This window comes from Hemicordylus capensis, chromosome 5, assembly GCF_027244095.1.
Source record: "Hemicordylus capensis ecotype Gifberg chromosome 5, rHemCap1.1.pri, whole genome shotgun sequence".
Classification (NCBI taxonomy): Eukaryota; Metazoa; Chordata; class Lepidosauria; order Squamata; family Cordylidae; genus Hemicordylus; species Hemicordylus capensis.
The window spans coordinates 132,079,195-132,103,037 of NC_069661.1; the positions used below are offsets into that span (position 1 = coordinate 132,079,195).

General features: G+C 42.6%; 1 protein-coding gene across 6 annotated transcripts in view; it reads right to left on the reverse strand.

Annotated features, from left to right (window-relative positions):
* Positions 1-23,843, reverse strand: part of TTC38 (tetratricopeptide repeat domain 38) — a 58,464-nt gene that overhangs the window by 11,609 nt on the left and 23,012 nt on the right. For all 6 annotated transcript variants that reach the window (XM_053253663.1, XM_053253662.1, XM_053253661.1 and 3 more), the window contains 9 exons: positions 19,934-20,011; positions 18,255-18,336; positions 16,112-16,283; positions 14,939-15,112; positions 14,338-14,413; positions 13,674-13,793; positions 10,023-10,082; positions 3,989-4,027; positions 164-245 (listed from right to left, as the gene is read on the reverse strand). In XM_053253663.1, coding sequence (XP_053109638.1) covers positions 164-245; positions 3,989-4,027; positions 10,023-10,082; positions 13,674-13,793; positions 14,338-14,413; positions 14,939-15,112; positions 16,112-16,283; positions 18,255-18,336; positions 19,934-19,957 — 829 coding nt within the window. In that variant the 5' untranslated portion in view covers positions 19,958-20,011. The remainder of the gene's footprint in view (positions 1-163; positions 246-3,988; positions 4,028-10,022; positions 10,083-13,673; positions 13,794-14,337; positions 14,414-14,938; positions 15,113-16,111; positions 16,284-18,254; positions 18,337-19,933; positions 20,012-23,843) is intronic.

Here is a 23,843-nt window from a genome sequence, read left to right on the forward strand (position 1 = left end):
CTTCCTTATGCCTAGTTCAGCTGGGAAAGGGAGAAGAAGCTAGACAGCAGACAAATCAAACTGTTTGTAATTAAACAAATTAAACTGTAAAATAAGTCCAAGAAAAATTAAACTGTTTGCTATCTACTGAAGTTCTCTGAGAGTGTCAGCAAATATTATTTACCTTCTAACTGTAGTCGATATAGCATGGAGCAATTATCAACAATATCTAACATCGTCCCATTCAACTGGCACCTGGGAGCCATCTGTAAGCCACAAAGCATTCAGAATTTGAATTTGCTGCTTTAAGGAAAAGACAGAGCCAAAACTTTAAAAGCATAATATCCTACTTGTAGTTTGCTTTAGGAGACTGCTTGCTTGAATTTTCCACAATACTGGTGTTTATAACTTTTCCTGTGTACATTTAAACCTAAAAGCACCACCAAAATAAGGAGAGTTTGGTGTCCTTCTTCTCAATCTGCCCACAGAAAGAGAACTCATGTTCTCTTTTTCTTCACCGATCCTCCTCCACTCCTCCGCTGCTGCTCTGTCTGCTGCACTCTACTTCAAGAAAGGGTATTATTGGTTTGCTAGCTTTGTAAAGTTGAAGGGTAGGCAGGCTGCTTGGAAGAGAGAGTGTGCTTCTTTGGGCAGAACCTTTGATCAGATATGAATCTTGCTTGTAAGGAGCTTTTTTGCTAGTCCTAAATTGCGCATAAAATAAATAAAAGCTACATGTCAAGTTTAAGATCTAGAATAAGATAGGAAGAAAGCAATGTAAGGCAAGATTGAGTGCAATCTGCTTTCTCTTCCACAGATTCAAGCAGAAAGAACTATAGGAAAGTTACTTCTCACATGACCAGTCAAACATGTATTAGGCAAGCAATTCACTGGCTTCAGAAATTCTTCGATAGGTATCCTAAGAGCAGTTAATCCCCAAACTGTATGCTGGGGCACACCAATGTGCTACGAGACTATTGGTATGTGCTGTAAGAAACATATTAAATAACTAGTGTTTTCAGGCACATTGAAATAACGGGTGCTAGTAGGGGAGAGTTTTTCCCCCCTGCCCCACTCCCTCTCGCCTTTGCTCCCCCTGCCCCTTGCCCGAGCAACTTGTCCCTTGTCCTTGCCCTTGTCCCCCCTCCCTCTTGTCCGAGCCCTCATAACCCGATCCAGCCCGCGACAGTCGGGCGAAGTAAAAGCATATTTTGCAAAGAAGAGAGGAGCTTGCGAACAGAGCTCCTCTCTGTGCTAAGCCACTGCCTTAACTGCCGCTATGGACACAAAGGACGCAATAGGCATCCTTTAAACAGTTTGGGAAGAGGCATCCTTTAAACAGTTTGGGAAGAATAAACAGTTTGGGAAGAGGCTTAGCACAGAGAGGAGCTCTGTTCACGAGCTCCTCTCGTCTTCGCAAAATATGCTTTTACTTCGCCCGACTGTTGCGGGCTGGATCAGGATATGAGGGCTCAGGCAGCTGGGAGGATGGGAGGGCGGCCGCGGAGGCATTCTCATGGGCCATTTTGGCCTTTAATCATTTGGGGGGGATCGGGGAAGGAGTAATTGGACAGCTGGGAGGGCGGGAGAGTGGTTGGCGGCGGGGGGAAACATTTGGGGCAAGGGTAATTTTGGGGCCGGGCAAGGGCCCCAAAGTCTTCCAGCTGCCCGTTCTTGGCGGCAGCTCTGCCGCCACCTCGGCCAGCTTCCGCCGCTGCCTCTTCCTTCCGCCTGGCTTCGGTGGCGTCGCCAGGCCTCGGCCATGGCTCCGCCGCCACCTCGGCCAGTTTTCCCTGCCGCCTCTTTCCTGGCTTTGCAGGGCTTCACCGGCTTCTTCGGGGCGGCTGCTTCTGGCCGCCCAACATGGCCGCCGGGTGCTGGCGGTCGTGTCTCCCTCGGACTGTTCTGAGCATGCCCTCTGCGCATGCTCAGAACGGCCGAGGGAGGCATGAACACACGCTTGGTTGTCCACGGACGGACACCAAGCCTTTTATTAGAGAGGATGAAAGGCTTCCATGAGCCCAAAGGACCCAACCACAGAGGAGGCTCTCCAATGTGTCCATGCACAATTTATTGCTCGGCTCCCTATTATTAGCCTCTGCTGAGGTCAGGTAGTTCTCAGGGGCAGATTAATCCTTTTGCTGCCCATAGGCGGCCAAGAACTCTCCTGCTCCTTTCTATGAGGCCACAGTGAATGGGGAGGGGAGGGGAGGGGAGGGGAGGGGAGGGGGAAGTCCTCGCTTCTTCTTTCTGAGAACCGCAGGGGGCAGCGAAGGCCACAGCAGTGGCTGCAGTGAGGCAGTGGCAGGGGAAAGTCCCCCCATTTTTCTTTAAAATGTGCACGGCAAAATGGGACAGCAGTGGCTGCAGCAGTGAGAGGCCACTCCTTCCAGCTCCCCTCCTCCCTCTGAAATGACTGCACACACCCATCTGTAGTCAGATATGGGCCTTTCTCCATGAGCTGGAAGGAGCTCTCTCTTGCTGCCTTTGTCACCCCATCCTGCTGTGCAGTGGGCGTTGCTAAAAGAAGGAACTTTTCTCTTGCCCCACCACCACCCTCCCTGCTGCAGCCCCATCCCGCCATGCAGAGGTATTTCAGAAGGTAAATGGGGGAGTTTCCCCCTTGCCCCCACTTTCTGCAGCTGCTGCCGCCCCCATAGAGGGGCAGCAAAATTTGAGAAGTGGCGAAATGTCGCTCCCCAAATTTCACCGCCATAGGCAAGTGCCTACTTTGCCTCTCCTTAAATCCGCCACTTGTAGTTTCGCTGGGACTTACTAGATCAGGGATTCTCAACGTGTGGGTCCCCAGATATAATTGGACTTCAGCTCCCATAATTCGCAACCAAAGGCGCTGGGGCTCTGGATTATGGGAGCTGAAGTCCAATAACATCTGGGGACCCACACGTTGAGAAACCCTGTACTAGATCATTCAAATGCTCCCAGTCGACACAGAGAGTAGCATTATCTGTCCACAGAGGAGACTGTTTGTTGCATCTCTGCCCAAGTCCCTATTCTGGGCTTGCCTTCTTTGAACAGTATGCCCACATCAGCAACTCCTACAAGGAGCAGGTTCCTCGGAGAGCAGGAACTCCCTCCACTCTTACTCTTAAGATGTACTCTTACTTTTATACATGTAAAGTGTGCTCCAGCTATTACGAGTGTGGGAAATGGTGCCTAAGAACATAATCTATATTGAATATTTTCCTAGGCACTATTCCCACACTCCTGATAGCTGAAGCACACCCCTCCAATTTAAATTTGGAAGCACAACTCTCACCCCAATATATTTGTACTTCCCTTTCATATTCACAATATGGGTGGTAAAGTAGGGCTATGTATATTCTGGATTAAAAACATCTAAACAAATCCTGCAACAAATTAGACAAATCCTGCAACAAAATGGTGCTGGATTTTTGAATCACCATACGTTATGTGGCATTTGGCAAGTGCACATATATATTCTGCCTGTTTGGAGTAATAGGTGGTTAGCTCAGCAGAGGAGCAGGAGTCACTGGGAAAAGCAGGGTGCTGCCACACATAAAACTGCATTGCTCCCTGTCCCCATCTATAGTTCTAACACACGGGCTCTTCCATGTTGCCACTAGGCCTCCTCAGTGCTTCATGTTTGGTCAGTATGTGCTTGTTGCTGGCATAATAAAATCTCATTTGCTCCTGCAGGACTCCCAAGAGCAAAGCGTTATAAACCAACCAAAAAGGGATGCAAAGGCAGTTTGGAAGTGGGGCTGTCAGAATCCCCCACCCCCAAATAGCTCCCTGTCCCTCCTGAGGACTAGAAAAACCAGAATATACTATACAAAACCATATAAATTGCAGGATTATACAGAATAAGAGAAATTCTACCAGCTGGCTCAGCTTGCATAATTTATAGCAGTGTAAGGTTTTAGCTTTTCTTGGTGCAAAATTTTAATTATTTTAGCATGGAACACACAACAGAAGAAAATGTCCTGACATTAATTCATTTGCCAACAAAGCAATTGCTCACACTTACATGAGTGTCATACATTGTCAACGCAGACTCATAGTCACCCTATAAAAAGAAAGAGGGTTTCATTTTTATTTTCACATTTGTAAACAAACTCCTACCAGAGTGGATTGTTTCAGACAACTGGCTCTTTCCCCCTCTGCCCTTATCATACTATGCACTGGGCGACGAATGGACCTGGATTGGATAAAGGGTCTAAAGGGTAATGAAGTCCAACTCTGCCACCACAGTTTTGGGCAAAAAAACAAACCCAAACAGTGATAACAAACAGCCTAGTCTTTTCTTGGTCTTTGTGCATGTTATCTATAGAAGTCCCAACAAGCTTCAGGAAACAGATGCTTGGATGCTGCAGATTACCACACCAGCCCACCACACACAATGCTGAACTTGAACTACAGATTAAATGTCCAGCACCAGTCTTCGAGCATACTGACACCACTCAACCAGACAAGGGGCCAAATCCCATGCCAGTGTAACTATCTGCTGCAGAGAGGGAAAATCTACACAATACTGGATTTACTGGTTGTTTTAAAAATAATATTTCTTAAACCTAGAAATATCTTGTTAAATCTACAACAGGATCCTTTAGAGACGCAGCAGCATTGAGTTGAAATCTGAATAACAACTCATTCTAAGCGCCATATAATTTATTTGTATTTCCCATCACAATATTGTAATGCCTGCCCTTAAAGACAAAAGTGGATGGTGAATTGTTGATTTAGGACTGAGCCTCGCAGTAAGATATCGAGAATCTTTAAAAGTAAATCCTCATTGGTTGAATGGGATGTATTCCCTAGACAGGCTTAGGATTGCACCCTTCAGCAAGGTCTCCCTGCTTGATGGGGTTTAAAGTGGATCCTGCTTCTCTGGGCCACTGACATACTTTTTAATCTTTATTTATTTTATTTAAAAAATTTATACCCTGCCCCTCCAGTACACTACTGCTCAGGGCAGCTCACAACATCACCAAAAAAATTGCAACATACTTTTATTTAAAATTAAAATTATTTTGAAATAATTGTGTTGAATTACATAACATTACAAAACATACAAGAGTAAAACCTGGTCTAGTTTTGCTGGAGGAGTTTCAGTTATTGGTGCCTGAGGATGTGGACAAGGTGTTCAGTCAAATTCATCCAAACACGTGCACGCTTGACCCTTGCCCTTCATGGCTTATTAAATCTAGTAAGGAGGGAATTTTTAGCTGCTTGAGCATGTAGTGGCTGATCAGCTCCAGGCACTCCTGGAGGAAACGAACTATCTAGATCCATTTCAATCAGGCTTCAGGCCTGGCTTTGGAACAGGAGCTGCTCTGGTCACCCTGTGGGATGTCCTGTGCAGAGAGAGAGACACACAGGGGACTGCAACCCTGTTAATTCTCTTGGATCTCTCAGCAGCTTTCAATACCATTGACCATGGTATTGTTTTGGATAGGCTGGCCGAGCTGGGTGTGGGAGGCACTGTTTGGAGGTGGTCCCATTCCTACCTCAAGGCCCATTCCCGAAAGGTGGTGCTGTTCACCCCGTGACAGTTATGCTATGGGGTTCCACAAGGTTCCATTCTTTCCCCTATGCTTTTTAACATCTACATGAAACTGCTGGGACAGGTCATCAGGAGATTTGGCTTAAGGGGTCATCGATATGCAGATGACACTCAGTTGTATCTCTCTTTTTCATCAGATGCAGGTGAAGCAGTGACTATCCTGAAATTGGTGCTTGGATGCAGTAATGGACTGGATGAGGGTGATTAAGCTGAGATTCAATCCAGACAAGACAGAAGTACTGTTTGTCGGAGGTTCCTCTTCCTCTTGAATGATGTTCAGCCTGTTCTAGATGGGGTTGCATTCCCCCGAAGGACCAGGTTCGCAGTTCGGGGATGCTAATCGATCCAACACTGTCACTAGAGACTCAAGTGGCCTCTGTGGTTTGGAGCACCTTTTATCAGCTTTGGCTGATATGCCAACTGCGAACTTACCTGGACAGAGATAGCTTGGCTACAGTTACTCATGCTCTGGTAACCTCTTCCTTAGATTACTGCAATGCATTGTACTTGGGGCTGCCTTTGAAACTGGTCCAGAAATTGCAGCTGGTACAAAATAGGGCCACAAGATTATTAACTGGGACTGGACATTTTGATCATATCATGTCAGTGCTTTGTCAGCTGCACTGGCTCCCAGTCTGTTTCTGGGCCCAATTCAAAGAACTGGTTTTAACCTTTAAAGCCCTAAATGGCTTGGGACCAGGTTACCCGAGAGAGCGCCTTGCCCCATATGTCCCTACCTGTACCTTAAGATCTTCTTCAGAGCCCTCCTCCAGGTACCCCTGCCAACTGAGGTGAGGTAGGTGGCTACCAGGAGAGGGCCTTTTCGGTCGTTGCACGCCATTTATGGAATAGCCTCCCCAGTGAGGTTCGCCTGGCTTCATCACTTTGTTCTTTTGGATGCCTTTTTGTTCACACAGGCCTGTTAACTTTTGGTTTTCAGATTTGACCTGATTTTTAACTAATTTTAAAATGAGTTTTTGAGCTGTTTTCTATGGTATTTTGCATTTTCTCTTCTTCTTTTTTGTCTGTTATGATTTAATGTGTTATGTGTTTTTATTGTATGTTTCAATCCTCTGTTGTGAGCCACCCAGAGAACAATTGATTATGGGGTGACTAACAAAGTTTATTATTGTTATTAACAGCAGCTTATGATGAAAAAATTCCAGCTATCTCCCAATAATTATGCATAATTATATCAATGCACCTAAAGTAAGTGCTGTAGCAACAATAGACAGACTCAGCTAGAATTTCTGGTCAGAGACCATAATAAAGATAATTCTGATTCTGACTCAGTTAGAAGGCTCCTTATTGGCTAGAACAGATTACAAATGAAGCAGCCCATATGTATTCAAGATAAGGTGGACCTATTTTACCGACTATATATCTCATTGAGATTTGTCAAATAATGCGGTGTTCTTATTATTCTCAAAGTAAACCAGGAAAGGCTACCATCTTAGAATGAAAAGGTTGTCACAGTTTGGTTTTCAACTTGCTTTAAGATAACTGGATCGTTTGTCCATCAATCACCATCACACTCCATAATTATTTTAAACCATTGTCTAATGGACAAGTGACTAGACTTCTTTCAGTTAGCACTGATAAAATAATTATAACAATGATGCTACAATTCTCATTCTGTGAATTAGTCAATACACCAGAATGATACTCTCTAATTACTTGTTTCTTCTCAAGATATAACAAACCCATCATATGCTCGAGTGCTTGAAAAAATGTGCTTTGTTACCACATGAATGCTCTTGTGAAAAAAGGGAACTAACGCTGGAGCTGAGGGGTGGGGATCAGTCACAGATTAAAGCCCAAAAGCCTGCATTCTTCCTACCCTTCTAGAGGCTGAGAAATGATTGGTGTAGTGGGGACTGCCACCATTATTACAGGTGGAAGAGTGTGCTGCATAAGTGCAAGTGCCCTCATTACAACTGCAGAAACTTTCCTTGTCGGTAAAGGTAAAGTGTGCCATTGAGTCGGTGTCGACTCCTGGCAACCATAGAGCCCTGTGATTGTCTTTGGTAGAATACAGGAGGGGTTTACCTTTGCCTCCTCCCGCGCAGTGCGAGATGATGCCTTTCAGCATCTTTCCTATATGGCTGCTGCCCAATATAGGTGTTTGGGGATCAAATGCTGCTGGGCCACGGCTTGACCCCAGCTGCGAGGGCTGCAAATAGAAGCTGGAGAGAATTGTTCCAGGAATTTGTGCTACCTCCAGCCTAAGAGGCAAGATGCCTCTGAATGCCAGTTGCAGGAGAGCAACAGCAGGAGAGAGAGCATGCCCTCAGCTATTGCCTGTGGGCTTCCCAGCGGCATCTGGTGGGTCACTGTGTGAAACAGGATGATGGACTAGATAGGCCTTGGGCCTGATCCAGCAGGACTGTTCTTATGTTCTTAACACAGAAAACTGTTTGACAAACAATGTCATGTGGATCTTCTCCTAAATGGAACGAATGAATGATGGATCCTCTCCTAAATGGAACAAATGAATGATGTCAATATTGGAGAAAAGGACTAGTATGGAAGCAACCTTGTATTCTACTCACAGTACATGGCGCTTGCAGTGATGTCTAAAGAAGGGACTGACCAGGTCCACACCTACTCAACTTCAACAGTGCTTGCTCCCATACCACTCATCGCATCTTCTAGTGACTGATTTTAAGAAGATCAGTAGAAGGAAGAGAGAGACTCTTTGGGGAGTCATTGGCAGAGGGATTCTTACAATGGAAATGGGCTAAAACAGACTTGCAAGTAGGGATGCGCACTAATCGATTTTTGCGATTCAGTTCAAGGTTGAATGCAATCAGCCAGATTCAGTTAAAACTCAAATATGATCAGATTTGATTTGAGTTTGATTAGATTAGATTCGGATACAAAGAAATTTGACCCACTTTTAAAATTCCAGGGGGCACCAAATTGGAGTGGTGAGTGGAGACCTATGGGTGTCACCTACCACCCAAATTTTAAGATGGTGGAGCACCCTTAATTTTTTAAATGATTTTTTTAGTTTTTAGTCATCTTGTATATTTCTGCCATAGGAAATAATGGGGATTCAAAGCAGCACTAACCATAACCCTAAACCAGATCCCCAGGGTTCATTTTCATATACATATACATATTAATATCCAAAGTCTAAACACTTCAAAAATTCCTAAAAAATAAACTGGCTTGAGTACCCCACTGGCTTGTGGGTAGTTGGCACAAAGAGTGCCACTAATTCCCTCCATCTGCAAGGCAGTGAATACTGAGTTCATTTTTAAAAGGAATTTTTGAAGTGTTTAGACTCTTCGGTGTATAATGAATCCTAATAGGGATTCATTATGAGGAAAAGGGATTACACACCAAAGAGTCTAAACATTTGAAAAATATTAACCACACATTTTGCTCCATAACTCCACTTCTACAATGGCTAGAGCTTAGCTTTTAAAAGAAAAAAAAAGGAAGTTGGGAATCGGGGAATGAATAAGGGAAACTTGAAACTCAAATCTCAAATCGATTCGAATTGAGTCTGGGGGAGATTCGATTCAAACTCAAATCACTCAAATGGACCAGATTAGAGTCGAATTGATTCAACCTCAAAATGATATGCACATCCCTACTTGCAAGTAAATACTCCAAAGACAGGTTTTTATGCTGCCATGCTGTGTTGCCATTGATGTTGTATTTTAATGAGTTTTATATTTTATTTTTAAAAAAATTGTACACCACTTTGAACATGAAGGTGGAAACAGAGTCACCATGTTTGTTTCATATATAAAATGTTTGCCTCCCCTTCTAAAAGAAAAGGAGAAAACTCCCAAAGCAAAACCAAGGAGACCTGCACTAATCAGCCTAGAGCAGGGGTGGGGAACCTTGGCACTCCAGCTGTTTTTGGACTACCACCATCCCCAGCGACAATAATTGTGGCTGGGGATGATGGGAGTTGTAGTTCAACAACAGCTGGAGTGCCAAGGTTCCCCACCCCTGGCCTAGAGGTTCAAGTATCAAGTGATCCTTTGAATTCACTTCATCTCACTGATTGTTTTATCTAACAATAGGTTGAACTTCAGATAATACAAAAAAGAGAGATACTCAACCAACCAAATATTCAGAGCAGAAATGAATTCTAGGGCTGCAGTCAAATACCTTAACCACAGCATGGATTGCTATATGGGATTTTCCTGTTGTGCAAAGCAAGTCCTCACATTCCATTAATTAGTGGTATTTTAGGATTTTTTTAAAAAAAACCGCAGCACAGAGTACAATAGTACTTTCCTCTCTGTACAAGGAAGGAGCAGTTCCCAAGCATGGAGAACGTCAAATGGTCATCTGTCCAGAATGAAAAGAAGGGCCAGTGTTCTCTGCTCAGCAACACATTTTATGTGAGCATGAAATTTGATTTATTTTAAATAAGTCAAACTGCACAACTAAATTAGAGGAAAAATGCTCAAATGGCAAAAGAGCAAATGAACCTTCTTGCACGGATATTGTAGTTGCATAAGTGTCCACATACCTTTTCAATAAAATACAAGGCCCAGTGCCAGTAATTATGGCAAGCAAGCATGTCACTATCCTGGAAAGAAGGAAAGAATGATTAAAATAAATTAGAAGGCATTGTACAACCGGAAGAGGCCGATGGGTCATCCAGATTAAAAGAGATTAGGGCCTTGCACATGATCATATGGGGTTGGTTTGGGGAGGTAGTGAGCTCCTACCCTAATCTCTACAGACAAGCAGATCCTCTGTTTGGGTCTGCAATTTCAGCACCCAAATAACCCAGGTGGCTGCAGTCTCCATTTTTGAAACTGGGAGCTGGATCCTCAGAGGATGGAAAGAGCTATTCCAGCATATAGTGCATGACTGGGAACTCTCATTAAATCTCTAGCTGTCCCGACTGGCCACAAAGGGGCAGAAGGCAGGACCAGTCCTACTGAAGGCATTGCAAGCAAAGGATCAGAGTGTGGGCTTTGCAGAATGGCACATTCACAGATGACAGCCCCTGAAGCCACAGCACTCTATTACAATCATGGCTGTTGCTTCTCAAGACCTGCTACCAAAGGCAAGTGCACCCACCCAGATGACCAAAATGTTGTGGTCTCATTTTTTGTCCTACTTGGGTTAAGAGCAGGGTAAAGGATCTGGTTACCCAGATTTGAGCAAGCTGGGTTGGAGGAATTCCTGTGGGTTCACATGACCATGAATCTCTTAGTTTACTGCCTTATACCCTCTTTTTCACGATCATGTGAAGTTCTCTAAAGAACTCTGTTCTATAGAGAACTAAATGGCTGCCCAGTAATTCAGTCTGGCCAACTCACGTTTCTGATGTGACTGCCAGCATATCATGCTGCCTTCTGATCCCAAAGATACCTTGCAAAATTAATCCTCACAACATTGCTGCTGGGTAGAAAGGTAGCTTGTCTAAGAACATGTAGCAATTTGGGGGCAGTGTTGAGATTTGAACCAGTGACCTCTTAGGTCACACTAGCAACAACACTGAACTGGTTCTCAAAAACTTTGCTATCTGATTTACTTATATTCAGAGTTAAAGGAGAATGGGAGTGCCCCTTTAATTTGAAAGAGCAGCAAACAAAACAAAATGGTTCTGCCACTATAAGCTGCAATATTGTATTGATTATAAATAAGAAAACTGTTGAGCTAATAACTTGAAACTTGACATGCATGATCTAATTGAAGAGGTTTACAAATATGCCTAATTTCAAGGCAATCTGATAAAAACTGCCACAGATACAGCAAGTTAAAAAGTGCTGAAATTGACATATCGATCTTTTTTGGTTCAAATTTTAGACAGGCATATCACATATGTCTTTCAAATGTTGATGAAAATGAGTGCTGTACCCTATAAGGATTGCTTACCTAGGAAGGCAATCCTTCATTGGTTTGATGACGTTTTGACCACTGATTCAAATGTTATTAAGATTTTCCTGACCCATTAAAGTCCACAGCCAGGAAGTACTGGTTCTCCAGAGCATGGCCAGTTTGACAATGAAGCCAGAGTGATGACATGTTTGCCAGCAGTACTCTGACATTGGCAATGGGGGGCAAGCTAGTGGATTCCATTGCAAGTGCAACACTTACTTTGTTACTTCTCAAGTGCGAGCTCTCAAAGAAGAGGGGGGGATGGAATGGACAGGTGGGGAAGTCAAGGTGTGTAGTTTTGGGGAGAAGCAGTGGCAGTTTGGCAGGTGTTATGGAATGAATTTGAAAATGCACACACACAGAAACACGCAAACATACGAACAGAAACACGCAAACATGCACACAAACTCACACACATGCAAAAAGAAAAAACATACAAGTATGCAGCATACATGCATAGAATACAAACACACAAATGTGCATACAACACAAACACAATACACATATATGTACACACAGAGATACATGCACAAACATGCATAAGACACAAACACATGACCACAGGACACACATGCAAACACACACAAATACATGTGTACACACACAAGCACATATACCATATGCACAAGAACATGCCCATGCCATGAAAAACACATATATACATACATGCAAATGTATACACCGGCACACGTATGCACAGACACATATGCACACAAAACATGTGTGTACATACATACAGACACATACATGCAAACACAGAGCAATTATGCACACACAAACAAATGCACTGCTCTTTCCATTTGCCTTTCTTATCTCAGAAGGCCAATGGCACTTCTTGTGGCTTGTGATAGATGAGGTTTGATGTACGATTAAAGAATATTTGGTGCTATATAGATGTTTAGTTTTGGAATGTCATCTGGACATGAAGCAATTAAATTCCATACTAAGCAAGGCCAGCAGAAACAAGCCCTGCAGCCAAGACTGAGAAACCCCCAGTGGAGAGAGAGAAAAAGGTTCAGCTGAAAAGCAGTTAGGACAAGTGGAATTCAGTTGGTAAAATGAGAGCTGGAACTGACAGTTAATTTAGTAAAAGTGTCTGTCACACAGCTTAGTGAGAAGGCTGGGAGTAAAGGGAACAAAGTCTGGTTCTGAGAAACATAAGTTTAAAGCAGATCAGCTGAAAGAGCTGTGGAGGGAAACTGTTTTAAAACCAATTATTCTTTTAAGTGGTGTGTTGTTTATGCTGAAGTGAATGAAAAGATACTGTAATTTCAAAACAACAGTCCTGTAACTAAGCAAGCAAACCACCCTACTTTCTAAGCAGAGAACCAAACGACCATCAGAATTTATAATTAATACTTTCCTATAATATGGTGTTATCTCAGCAGAAGACCACTGTACAGTACTTTGACCCTGAGTTCTTGTGTATTTTTATTTATTGTTAGATTTTATACCACCTTTCATTATAACAATCTCAAGCCAGTTTACAAAACATTTTAAACAATATAAGACTATAAAACAGTTACATAATATATTACATAATATATTTCAGTTACATTATATATATATATATACACACACACACACACTATATACATAATATATATAATATAATATATATATATAATATAATATATACATAATATATATACAGTTACATAATATATATAATACAGTTACATAATATATAATAAAAATATTAAATTGGAATATAAAAAAACAAACCTAATTAAAAGTTTTTAAAAACATACATAATAGGATCATAAAATACAGAGCAGTAGTAAAGTGTCTGTATTCATAAAGGAAAAGTGTGCTGTTGAGTTGGTGTTGACTCCTGGTGATCACAGAGCCCTGTGGTTTTCTTTGGTAGAATACAGGAGGGGTTTACCATTGCCATCTCCCACGCAGTATGAGATGATGCCTTTCAGCATCTTTCCTGTATCGCTGCTGCCCGATATGGGTGTTTCCCATAGTCTGGGAAATATACCAGCGGGGATTCAAACTGGCAACCTCTGGCTTGCTAGTTAAGTTATTTCCCCACTGCGCCATTAGGTGGCTGTGCCTCTGTATTCATACTGAGACTTTAAATAGTGGCAGCAAAAAAAAGGAATTATGAAATAAATAAAAATAACAAATAAGTTCAAAGAAGCACATTCTAGAAACTCCCTCTCACGACATGGCTGAAGTTTGCTGTTACAGAATGTGGAAGAAAGTGTGATGAAACAGTTATTTAACTGTGCAAGAATGCAGGTAGCCACTTCAGAAAGCTAGATAAAAGGAAGCATACCTTCCAGTTGTTTTCAGTTTGCTTCATAAATGCCAGCCCACTCTTTAGATCTGCTTTCATTTCATTAACATGAGCTATAGTATGGACAGACCATGCATCTGTGTGGTTGATAGCTAAAGCCTAAGGCAAGAGTGAGAAGGAAAAAGAGATTAGGGAGTTGAGATAATGTGCATAGCTACTTCTAGTTCTATGGACAGAAAAAAAAGCACAAGGCTCTGCTCCTTCATTAAGAGAAAGTCGTCCCAGATCCAACTGAGAGACAATGGCGAGTGCACCATCTAGGGATGAGGGGGGAAAGCATTCTGGAGTGTTTACGGGTCAGGTTGGATGGATGCTGAAGTGAGGAGGGCAGACAAGGATCAAGGCAATCATAAGATTAAGCTGAGTGAGCAGAGGAAATGAGAGCAGTGTGTATGCTGGTTGTCCTTCCCCACCATCTGTGATCCCTCTCACTTCCTGACAATGTATATTCGGAAGTCCAGGACAGTACAATAAGGCTGGGAATAGCTGTTGTTTTAATTGACTAGAATTGGTGTAAGCAGTCCAGTTTACTATCAATGACCTCTCTTACTCAGCACTTGCATACAAAAATTAAGTTGAAAAAAATCTCATATATATATATTTTAAATCTCATATGTCAACCGTCTCTCCCTCACTCACTCACCTCATAAGCCAGCTTCTCAGCACGATCAAATAAATTGGTTTCCATCAGTCCAAAGGAGTACATGCCTTTCAAGTAGCTAAACAAAAAGACAAAAAAGCCTTTCAGAATCAAAGAGACAAAATAATCCTGTTTGAATATGAATTTTATACATAATAATGTAAGGACTTTGTATTTGTGATAGGTTCTCTCTAGAAATCAGCACATTCAGAGAATCCTTCTCAACGAACATGAAAGCAAGCATAGCAGAGTGGCTAGGAATGTGACCTGCAAGTTTGGAAGCCCTCTGTTCAAATTACTTCAGTCTTGAATTCACTAGGTGGTCTCTAAGGCAGACCTTTCATTCTTACTCTCAGACTCCATCTGCAAGACATGGATGATACTACTGGAGGAAATATAAGACGCTATTTTGAAAGAAATGTAGCTTTTTATTATGAATGTCTTTCTAAAACTAATTTGTGCTGATTTTCATGTTTTATGATGGACTGCAAGATCAGTTTGGAAATATGAGACTGCCTAACAGTTCTTATTGAATGTTTTCCGGTTTGAACATACATAGGAATAAGAGGCATGCAGATAACAGCAGAAGCAAATTTAATCTTACCTACTAAGTGGAATATCTGTTGTCCAGTGAGGATACACTCTGGCAATGGAGTCTCTCATCTGGATCTGCTGCCCCAAGTAAAAATAAGTATCATGTGCAAATTTGAGGGCTAACAAATCAGTTGGATGGTTCTGTAGAATTTGGTCCCAGGTATCACAAGCTCTAGGAAGCTGCCTACAGGGAGAAAACCCAACAGATTAGGTTCATAACAGGCTTGCCAATAGCTTGTATCAAGAAAAAACTGTTTTCAGGTGACCAGGCTGAGAAGCTTTATTAAAGATTGTTCCCTCTTTTCCCCCCACCCCCCAATAAATAATTAAAACAGCATATATGAGCAGGAGGGCTAGCAATTTTTGTTCAAGGAGTTGAGCATTAAACATTTAGGCTCAGCTGAGGTGCATCAGTATTTTTTTAAACTCTGCAGTTCAATTCCAATTCAGACACAAATTTTAAAAAGTGATTCAGCAGCTGGTTAACTACATTTCACACAAAATAATTTTAGAAGCTTAGACATTTGTTTGCAATGTCACTCTATGAAAGGGATAAAACTTTTTCACTCAAGGAAACAATATTTATTATTATTGCAAAAGTTATTTTCTTTAAAACAAGACATATAGCAGGAAAAACATCAAGAAAATGCTGTTTAGGATGATGGGTAAAATGACAAAAAGAAAGAACTGCAGTGCCAGAAACGCATAATATGCTTCCAGGATCAATTCAAAAATCTTCCCAACTGAGGTCTTGTTGCTGGGTAAGACTATTTGAGAAGCAGGAGGATTACCAGGCCTAAGCCCTGCCTGCTGATCTCTCCTTTCCCTCCTCCTCTTCTTTTTGGACTTTTCGGTGGTTGCACTCCATTTATGGAATAGCCTCCCCAGTGAGATTCACATGGCTTCATCACTTTGTTCTTTTAAATTCTGATTTTCTGATCTGATTTGCAAATAATTTTAAAATGTTTTTATAACTACTTTGTACAGGAGGACCTTGATATTCACAGGGGTTCTGTTCCTGGCTGCAATCGCAGATATGGAAACTGCAGATATTGAGGCACTGGTGGCTACGGGATTGTGGGAGATAAGTTTCTTGTTCTGTAGATTACTAGAGAACTAGATTTTATTGAAGAGGCAAGCAACAAAGCCTTCCATCTTCATTCCTTATAAACCAACCGCTTACCCATTAGCAAAGAGCTCCAGCGCAGAAACATGTAGCTTCTCCCTCTCAGTCAGAGGTTGAGACTGCGAAAGTACAACCATTTTCTTTATTGCATCATCTAGTTTTCTGTCTAGCCGCACTGAACTCCCAGTACCAATCAGATCCAACCCATTAGCAATTACATGCCCCATTGCTATGGATAAAACAAAACAAAAACTTTATGCAAGAGATTATACCGTAGATAGTGCTTCACAGAAATTCTATGCCAAGACTAGGGAATCTGTTTAGCACTGAGGACTATATCATAAATATTTTTCAGCATATGCTCAAAATCAAGAGAGCAAGAAAAATTAGTTATTGATGTTAAATAAACCTACTGGTTTAGGGCCAGAATTAAGGCTATCTCAATCTGGCTCAAGCTCCACAAAGCCAGGAAATTTGAACCTACTGTAAGGCCAATGCCTCATAAGGCAGAACAAGAGCAGGACAACATATGGGGCATCTTTGCTGGTGCCAGGGACTCCATCCATCCCCCATCTTGATTTGGGCCTCAAAGACCAAGGGAAAGTGTTATTGCATGGAGGGCAAGTTAGAAGCAAGCACAATCTGATACATTGCACAACATCAATACCAATTATGTGGCATGTCTGCTAAGGCATCAGCCACACAGATAAAATTGGAGATGCAATGGCAAACATACTTTCTCTCAAAACAGAGATCTGGGAGTCTCAAGATTCTATCAGAAGCTCATAGACGACATAACATTGCCTCAAGCAGCAAGGGGACTCTAACCCATATCACCAAATTTTATGAAGATAGTATTCTGTAGCTATAAGAACTAGGCCTGCGCTTTGGTGTCACTTTTACCATATAACATTGTGTAGCACTGTTCCCAACACTTGCCTCACACACACTTGCCTGCTTTCAGTGTTTTTATTCCACAAGAAACGTGGTCTTGCTAAAAGAGAAAAATTTTGCGAGTGAGGCTGACTTTTGAGAAATGTGGAAACTATGTTTGCTTTTGTGGGTCATGGCAAGGGAAAATGGGTCATACAGGGTCATGGCAAGGGAAAATGCAGGTGCTCAGACTGTATGACATGGCAAGCAGAATGTGTGGTGTTGCTTAGTTAAAATAAAAAAAGAGTGTGACACAAAAGCTGGGAGTAAAATAATTAGCAGAAAAGCCTGCAGAATGTTTTGAGAATATCAGTGTGGACAGCTCTTCCATATGATGAGCTAGTATGGTGGAGAAGGTAGACCCTACATACCAGATTAAACAAGGTCATGTTGCAGTGTGAGAACTTATCAGGCTTTTGCTTCAGAGCCACCAAGGCTGAATAAATTGCACCACTGTGTTTGTGTTGTGTGAGACGTCTGCTCACAGCGCTGCCATCTCCATGCAATACTGCTTGCTTCTGGGGTGCGTGTGTGTGTGTGGGAGGGGCTTCTATATGGTAAGCTGATCCTATACTGCCCCAGTGACAGCTGGGACAGCTCATGGGGCACAATGGGGGATGTGCACAGGGAGCAATGGTTCTTCCAAGCAATTTCCCCAGGAAATCTGCTGTGCTTCCCATAAAGGAGCCGCCCCCACCCTGCCCCCCCGACATCAGAAAGACACAATATTATGCAGAGATGGCCATGCTGTAAGTGGTGACCTCCACATTACACCAACACAGTGGTGCAGATTATTTGGCTTCAGTGGTGCCGAAGCACAGGGCCAGTCTCAGCCTCACAAGGGGACCAGGCATTCTGAGAAATATATGTTTACTCTTTGATTTTGTATTTTCAAAGCGGGGTCCCCTGTTTTTCCCTCTCTGAATGCTTCCAAGTAACTAGACAGGCTATCATGCTGTCTCTCTTTCATTCCATTTTAGGACCAAAAAAATCTGATAGCGAGGATAAGTGAGGCTTAACATGTTTCTGGGAAAACACACCCACCATCCAGCCTGAGGAAGAGTTCTGCAAAACTCAAAGCTTCCATACCATAGTGGAAATATTGAAGGATCCTAAAAAAAATAATTGTTTCACTGACTCTTTTCATGCTCCCTGTCTTTTCCAATATTTTTGTTTTTTTTGCAAAGTCCTTATATTTTACAATGCAAGAAGGTGAACTCAGAACAGCCACATTAGATTACTTTATAACATCTTATATGTTACTTACTAAAATTAGGATCAGCTGCCTTCAATTTTGACAGTGATCCTTCAAGGCCTCCAAGACTTTTATCATTTTTCCATGTCACATACTATAACAATACAAACAGCATTGGTTAAGAATCCAAGAAGAGTTAAATTGCTTTTCATTGTTTCAAAATGACCAAAGCTTGCACACAGCAGAGAAGAAAAATATATCTTCAGTTTCCCTTCAGATGTTGCAGATGAAGGAACCATTCATAAATTTCCATTAATAAATTCAGAACTAATAGCTGGCCAGTCACTAGAAATGTTCACGAAAAGCTTATACAACCATCTGTTAACAGATAAGGTTCTACAAGAGTTGGTGGATCATAGTCTAACTCACTGCTTCTGTGTGAACAGAAGACACTTCCATTTATGTAAGAGCGGGGAGGCGATTTTTACCAATTCTCCCTCCCCTGGCAACTTCCATGTACCACACCTCATCCTCCTCGGGAGGTTCCTTGACTTCCAACAGGAATGAATGTTTTTTGGTCTGGGGGCAGGGGCTACTGTGGAGAGGAGGAGGGGAACGAAAACTGAGAAGCAAATCTTTGTTTTTGCTGCAAGAGACTAAAATGGCCACTCCTCTGCCAAATATATTCTTGTTACTTTTTCCTAATGCAGGAAGTCCTCCAATATCACGGGCATTAGGGTCCCAGAAAATGTTACAAATGGTGAATCAACAGTACTGGGGTGCTTAACGTAACTCAAAAAATGGGGTTAGGTTCTGCATTCAGGCTACTTAAAGAGTGCCCCAGATGCTTGCGCACCTCTTTCAGCCTCCCCATGTGCCAGCTGAGAAGCAGGAAGAGTGGCCATTTAAACTTTAAACTTTCCTGCCCGTCAGCTGATTAAATTACCCTTCTCCCTGCTTCCCAGCTGGCGCACAGGGAGGATTTAAGAGGTGGTGCTAGTGGCTGGCTGCCTTTCCCAGCACCTCTTAAAGCCTCCTTGCATATGGCGCACCAGATGAGAAGTGGGGGGAGAAGGGTAATTTAACGGCCACTCTCCCCAATTTCCAGCTGGCCTGGAGGGATGTTTAAAGAGGAAGTGCCAGGGGCTGGGAAAATTTAGTTATTGCAGGGGGTAGAAAATTGAATAAGCAAAACTATCTCCCGTGATAACGAAACTGGCAGGTGACCCACAAGTAGGCAAAACTGCGGTAAATGAAGCCGCGAATATCAAGGGCCACCTGTACATGGAAAAAAACTCCACTGAACAACCACAAAAGATAAGCAATTAGAATTAACTAGCTTTATCCACGCACAGCATCTGCAGGCTAGTACTGAGCTGAGTGGCCAGATTTGGCTTTTTTAAAGCCAAATTCTGGCTTATGGCCCATTTGACCCACGAGTATACCCCTCAGGTTCTGGCAACCTTGGTACTGAGACAGCGTCAAGAGCTCCCTCCTCGGGCCCACCTTCCTCCCAAATGCAGGTTGGGCCTTTTTTGGGCCATTTGGGAGGCATGAGGTCCATGGGAAGAGCTCTCGTCGCCATCTCTACCACCATCCCCACCACACTACCATGGCTTTAAAAGGCCATGCCCACTCCAATACACTCCAGCGTGCCATAGATCGCCTTAGCATTATATAGATAAATAGACAGATAGATAACCATTTTATGTCCATTAACTTCTCCAACAATATATTTTCACCATTCCTACCTGAGTCAGTGTAGCATCAAACATTTTACAGGCCTCATTATTTGTGGTTGAAAGGACAAGTCCAGCATCCTGCCAGGCCTGCATAATATATAAAATGTAAAATGGTTTACCTCACTTTCGATATGGAGATGTGAGATTTCCAAAAGATGGAAATTCTGAAGCCGAGGGAAAACATTTGTTTTGCAATAGCAGAAAACTGAGAATTAACACATTTCATACTGACATTTATCCAACCTAAACTTTATTTCTCTATTTAAAAAATTAAATGCATTAAGTATAACTGGGAAATCTAGAGTCTCAGCAGCTTTCAAAACCATCATCCATGGTATCCTTTTGGGCAGCTTCTCTGGGTTGGGACTTGGGGGCACTGTGATATAGTGACTCCGGTCTTACTTTGAGGGCTGCACCCAGAAGGTGTTGCTGGGGGATGCCTGCTCTACCCCTTGGCCATTGGCCTATGGGATGCTGCAGGGTTCTATTTTGTCACCCAGGCTGTTTAAAATATACATATGAAACCACTGGGAGAGGTCATCCATAGGTATGAGCTACAGTTCCATCCATATGCAGATGACACCCAGCTCTACCTATCTTTTAAGTCAGCTTACACCAGGAAGTTTTTCACACAGGTCTTTTAGATCACATCTCCTTTGGAATGGAGGGGATGTGTTCATATATCGGCCAAATGCACCCCCAAATCCCTGAGAGCTATTGGGGAGCACTTCACAAACATATTGGGTTTTTTTATTATGTGTTAAGAGTGTAGCCTGATCTATTCTAGGGTTAAAAAAAAAAAATCTACTTTTTGCATCAGTTTTTTCGGAGCAACTTTGAACACGTAGTAAAGCTTGGATGGAGGCAAACAAACTGAAACTTAATCCAGATAAGCCAGAAGTGCTTTGGGTTGGTAAAGCTGATTATCCAGGTGGTGAGGTAAATCTGATCCTGGATGGGGTCATACTGATAGACCAAATTTGCTGATAGACCAAATTTGGGGTCACCCTGATAGACCAAATTTGCAGCTTTGGGGGTGCTTCTGGACCCGACATAGTTCTTGGAGGCAAAGGTGGCAACAGTGTGCAGGAGTGCCTTTTACCAGCTATGGCTGGTATGCCAGTTGCAACCCTACTTGGAGAAGTTAAACCTGACTTTAGTCACTCATGCACTGGTAACATCCAGACTGGATTACTGCAATGAATTCTACGTGGTTTGGAAGCTTCAGCTGGTCCAGAATGCCGCTGCAAGGATGCTCATGGGTGCTAGTTGCTGCTTGAGCATCGCCCTTATCCTGCGGCAGCGTCACCGGTTATCAGTTTGCTTCCAGGTCTGAGTCAACGTGCTGGTCTTGTCCTTTAAAGCCCTGCATGGCTTAGGGCCGGGGTATGTGTCAGACTGCATTTGCCCATACAAATCTGCCAGGGTTCTTCGTCCATCATCCTGAGCCATGCTCATGGCCCCGCCATAGACTGAGATTTGGTTGGCGGGGACAAGAGCAGGGCCTTCTTCACTGTGGCCCCTCAGCTATGGAATGCCCTCCAGAGGAACTTTGTCACCCTCCCTTCCTCCGGGTTTCCCCCCGCCAAAGATCTCAAAGCTAATCTGTTTAGAGGGGCTTTCACAATATTTTAAATGATAAATTGATGGACTTTTTATTTATTTTTAATCTTAATTTTAATTTTACATAGCCCTGAGCCATGTAGGGTATAAAGGACAAGACCAGCACTTTGACTTCTTTTTTTAATTGAGTTTGTTTTAACTGATTTTATTCTATGCTGTATTTTTTATTTGTTTTAAACTTCATATTACTTTTGCTATTGTGAGCCAGCCCAAGCTGTATTATATTGCATCACGGGACTGCTGCCTCCCTTTGATAATAAACTCAATCATATTCCAAAGAAGCACTTTTGAAGGTGGAAGCAGCAGAGAGTTAGGTAAGGCTAGGAGCTCTCTCCCAAGCTCTGTGCAGGTACTCCTTTCTGGAAGAGGTCATGGAAGGGTGAGGTAGCTAATGAGATTCAGGGCTCTGAACAATTCACTGGGGGCATTGCCCCATGGGCCACCCCTTAATGACACCCCTGGATGTAATAGCAATTTCCTGCACTGAGCAGGAATTAATTCCTCAGACTAGAAGACCTCCAAGGTCCGTTCCAAGTAGAAATCTATCCTTCTATTGATTTCTAGCACCTCCATGGTGCAAAACACTGATCCAAATAACATACACTTATTTTTATATGAAGTCTTCCTGCAATAAAAATCCAGGATCAAATGATAGAGCAAATTGCAATATAAAAATTATGGTTTTGTTGTTTTCTGGTGCTGCCATGGTGCAAAAACATGGATCCAAAATACAGAAATGTATGGATCCTATGGATTTTTTCAGATTCCCCCAAATCCACTGCCACTTCAGAACCCACACTCATGTCCATGGACTGCATCATTAAAAAGGATTTGATACATACAATTTGTATATTAAAGCCTATTTATTTTAATGTTTTTGGTTTATTTGCAGGGAAGTTGCTTATCCCCTGGTGGTGCAGTGGTAAAACTGCCGCCCTGTAACCAGAAGGTTACAAGTTCGATCCTGACCAGGGGCTCAAGGTTGACTCAGCCTTCCATCCTTCCGAGGTCGGTAAAATGAGTACCCAGAATGTTGGGGGCAATATGCTAAATCATTGTAAACCGCTTAGAGAGCTCCGGCTATAGAGCGGTATATAAATGTAAGTGCTATTGCTATTGCTAAGTGCTATTATCACTGGAAAGATCCATCACTCCCAGCCATCAGCTAGTGGCACACCTGACTTCAGAAAACAGTACTCACAAACAAACTGACACAACTTTGGGAGTCCAAAGTGTCCTCTTGTTCACTTTTATCATCTGTTGGTACCTAATAATTCGCTACAAAAACATTCCTCCTCATATCTGATACATCATAAATAGACATTTTGTATTCTGGAGTAATGTCCCTTCTCTCAGATAACTCTGTATTATTTAAAGTCACAGATCCGTTGCTTCCTAGCAATGCCATGGTGCAAACAATGAAATGAAGGCATGGATCTTTATGGATCCTCTGGACTTTGTGTGAAACTCCAGAGGATGCATGCTTCAGCTCCATGTTTTGGGGGCATTACAGCACAAAAAAGCACCACATCTATTATATATATATTTACAGTCCATGGACATGGATGCATTTTTGATTTGATGTTTTTAAAAAAATCCATCTATTTAAATCCAGGAGCTTTTACCCAGATATGCAGTTCCTGAAGTGGTTTCTAAAACCCCTCAAAAGGAGTCCCCCATGATGCTTCAGTCACAAATCATTGTATACTCTCTCAGAACCCAACTTGCCTGCTTGCAATGGATTTTGAACTTTGCCCATCTTTGTATACCCAAGGTAATAACCATGTTAAGGATAATGGATTACACATTCTTCCTAAAATGAAGAAGGGCAAAGTCCAGCGTCATAGAAGTTGCTTCCTGCTTCTCTCTCGGTCACACACCCACCAACAAGCAGTCCTTGAGATGCACCCCAGCACAGCTCAGCTACACATTATCCAGGAAATCAGTGATCAAGTCTCCCACATGCTTTTGTTACTAAATCACAGTCCCTACTATGGCTACTTTTAAGCAAAGAAAGAAATCCTGCCATGGAAGAGAACGTTTAACTCTTTCCTCCCAGACTGTACAATGTGGTACCTCTATGTCCGCCTCTCTAACACAGAGTGGAAAGCGACTTGTGTGTGTTTGGGATGGGGGTAGATTCTGGAAAGTCACTAAGTGGCACAGCGGGGAAATGCTTGACTAACAAGCAGGTGGTTGCCGGTTCGAATCCCCACTGGTACTATATCGGGCAGCAGCGCTATAGGGAGATGCTGAAAGGCATCACCTCATACTGTGCGGGAGGAGGCAATGGTAA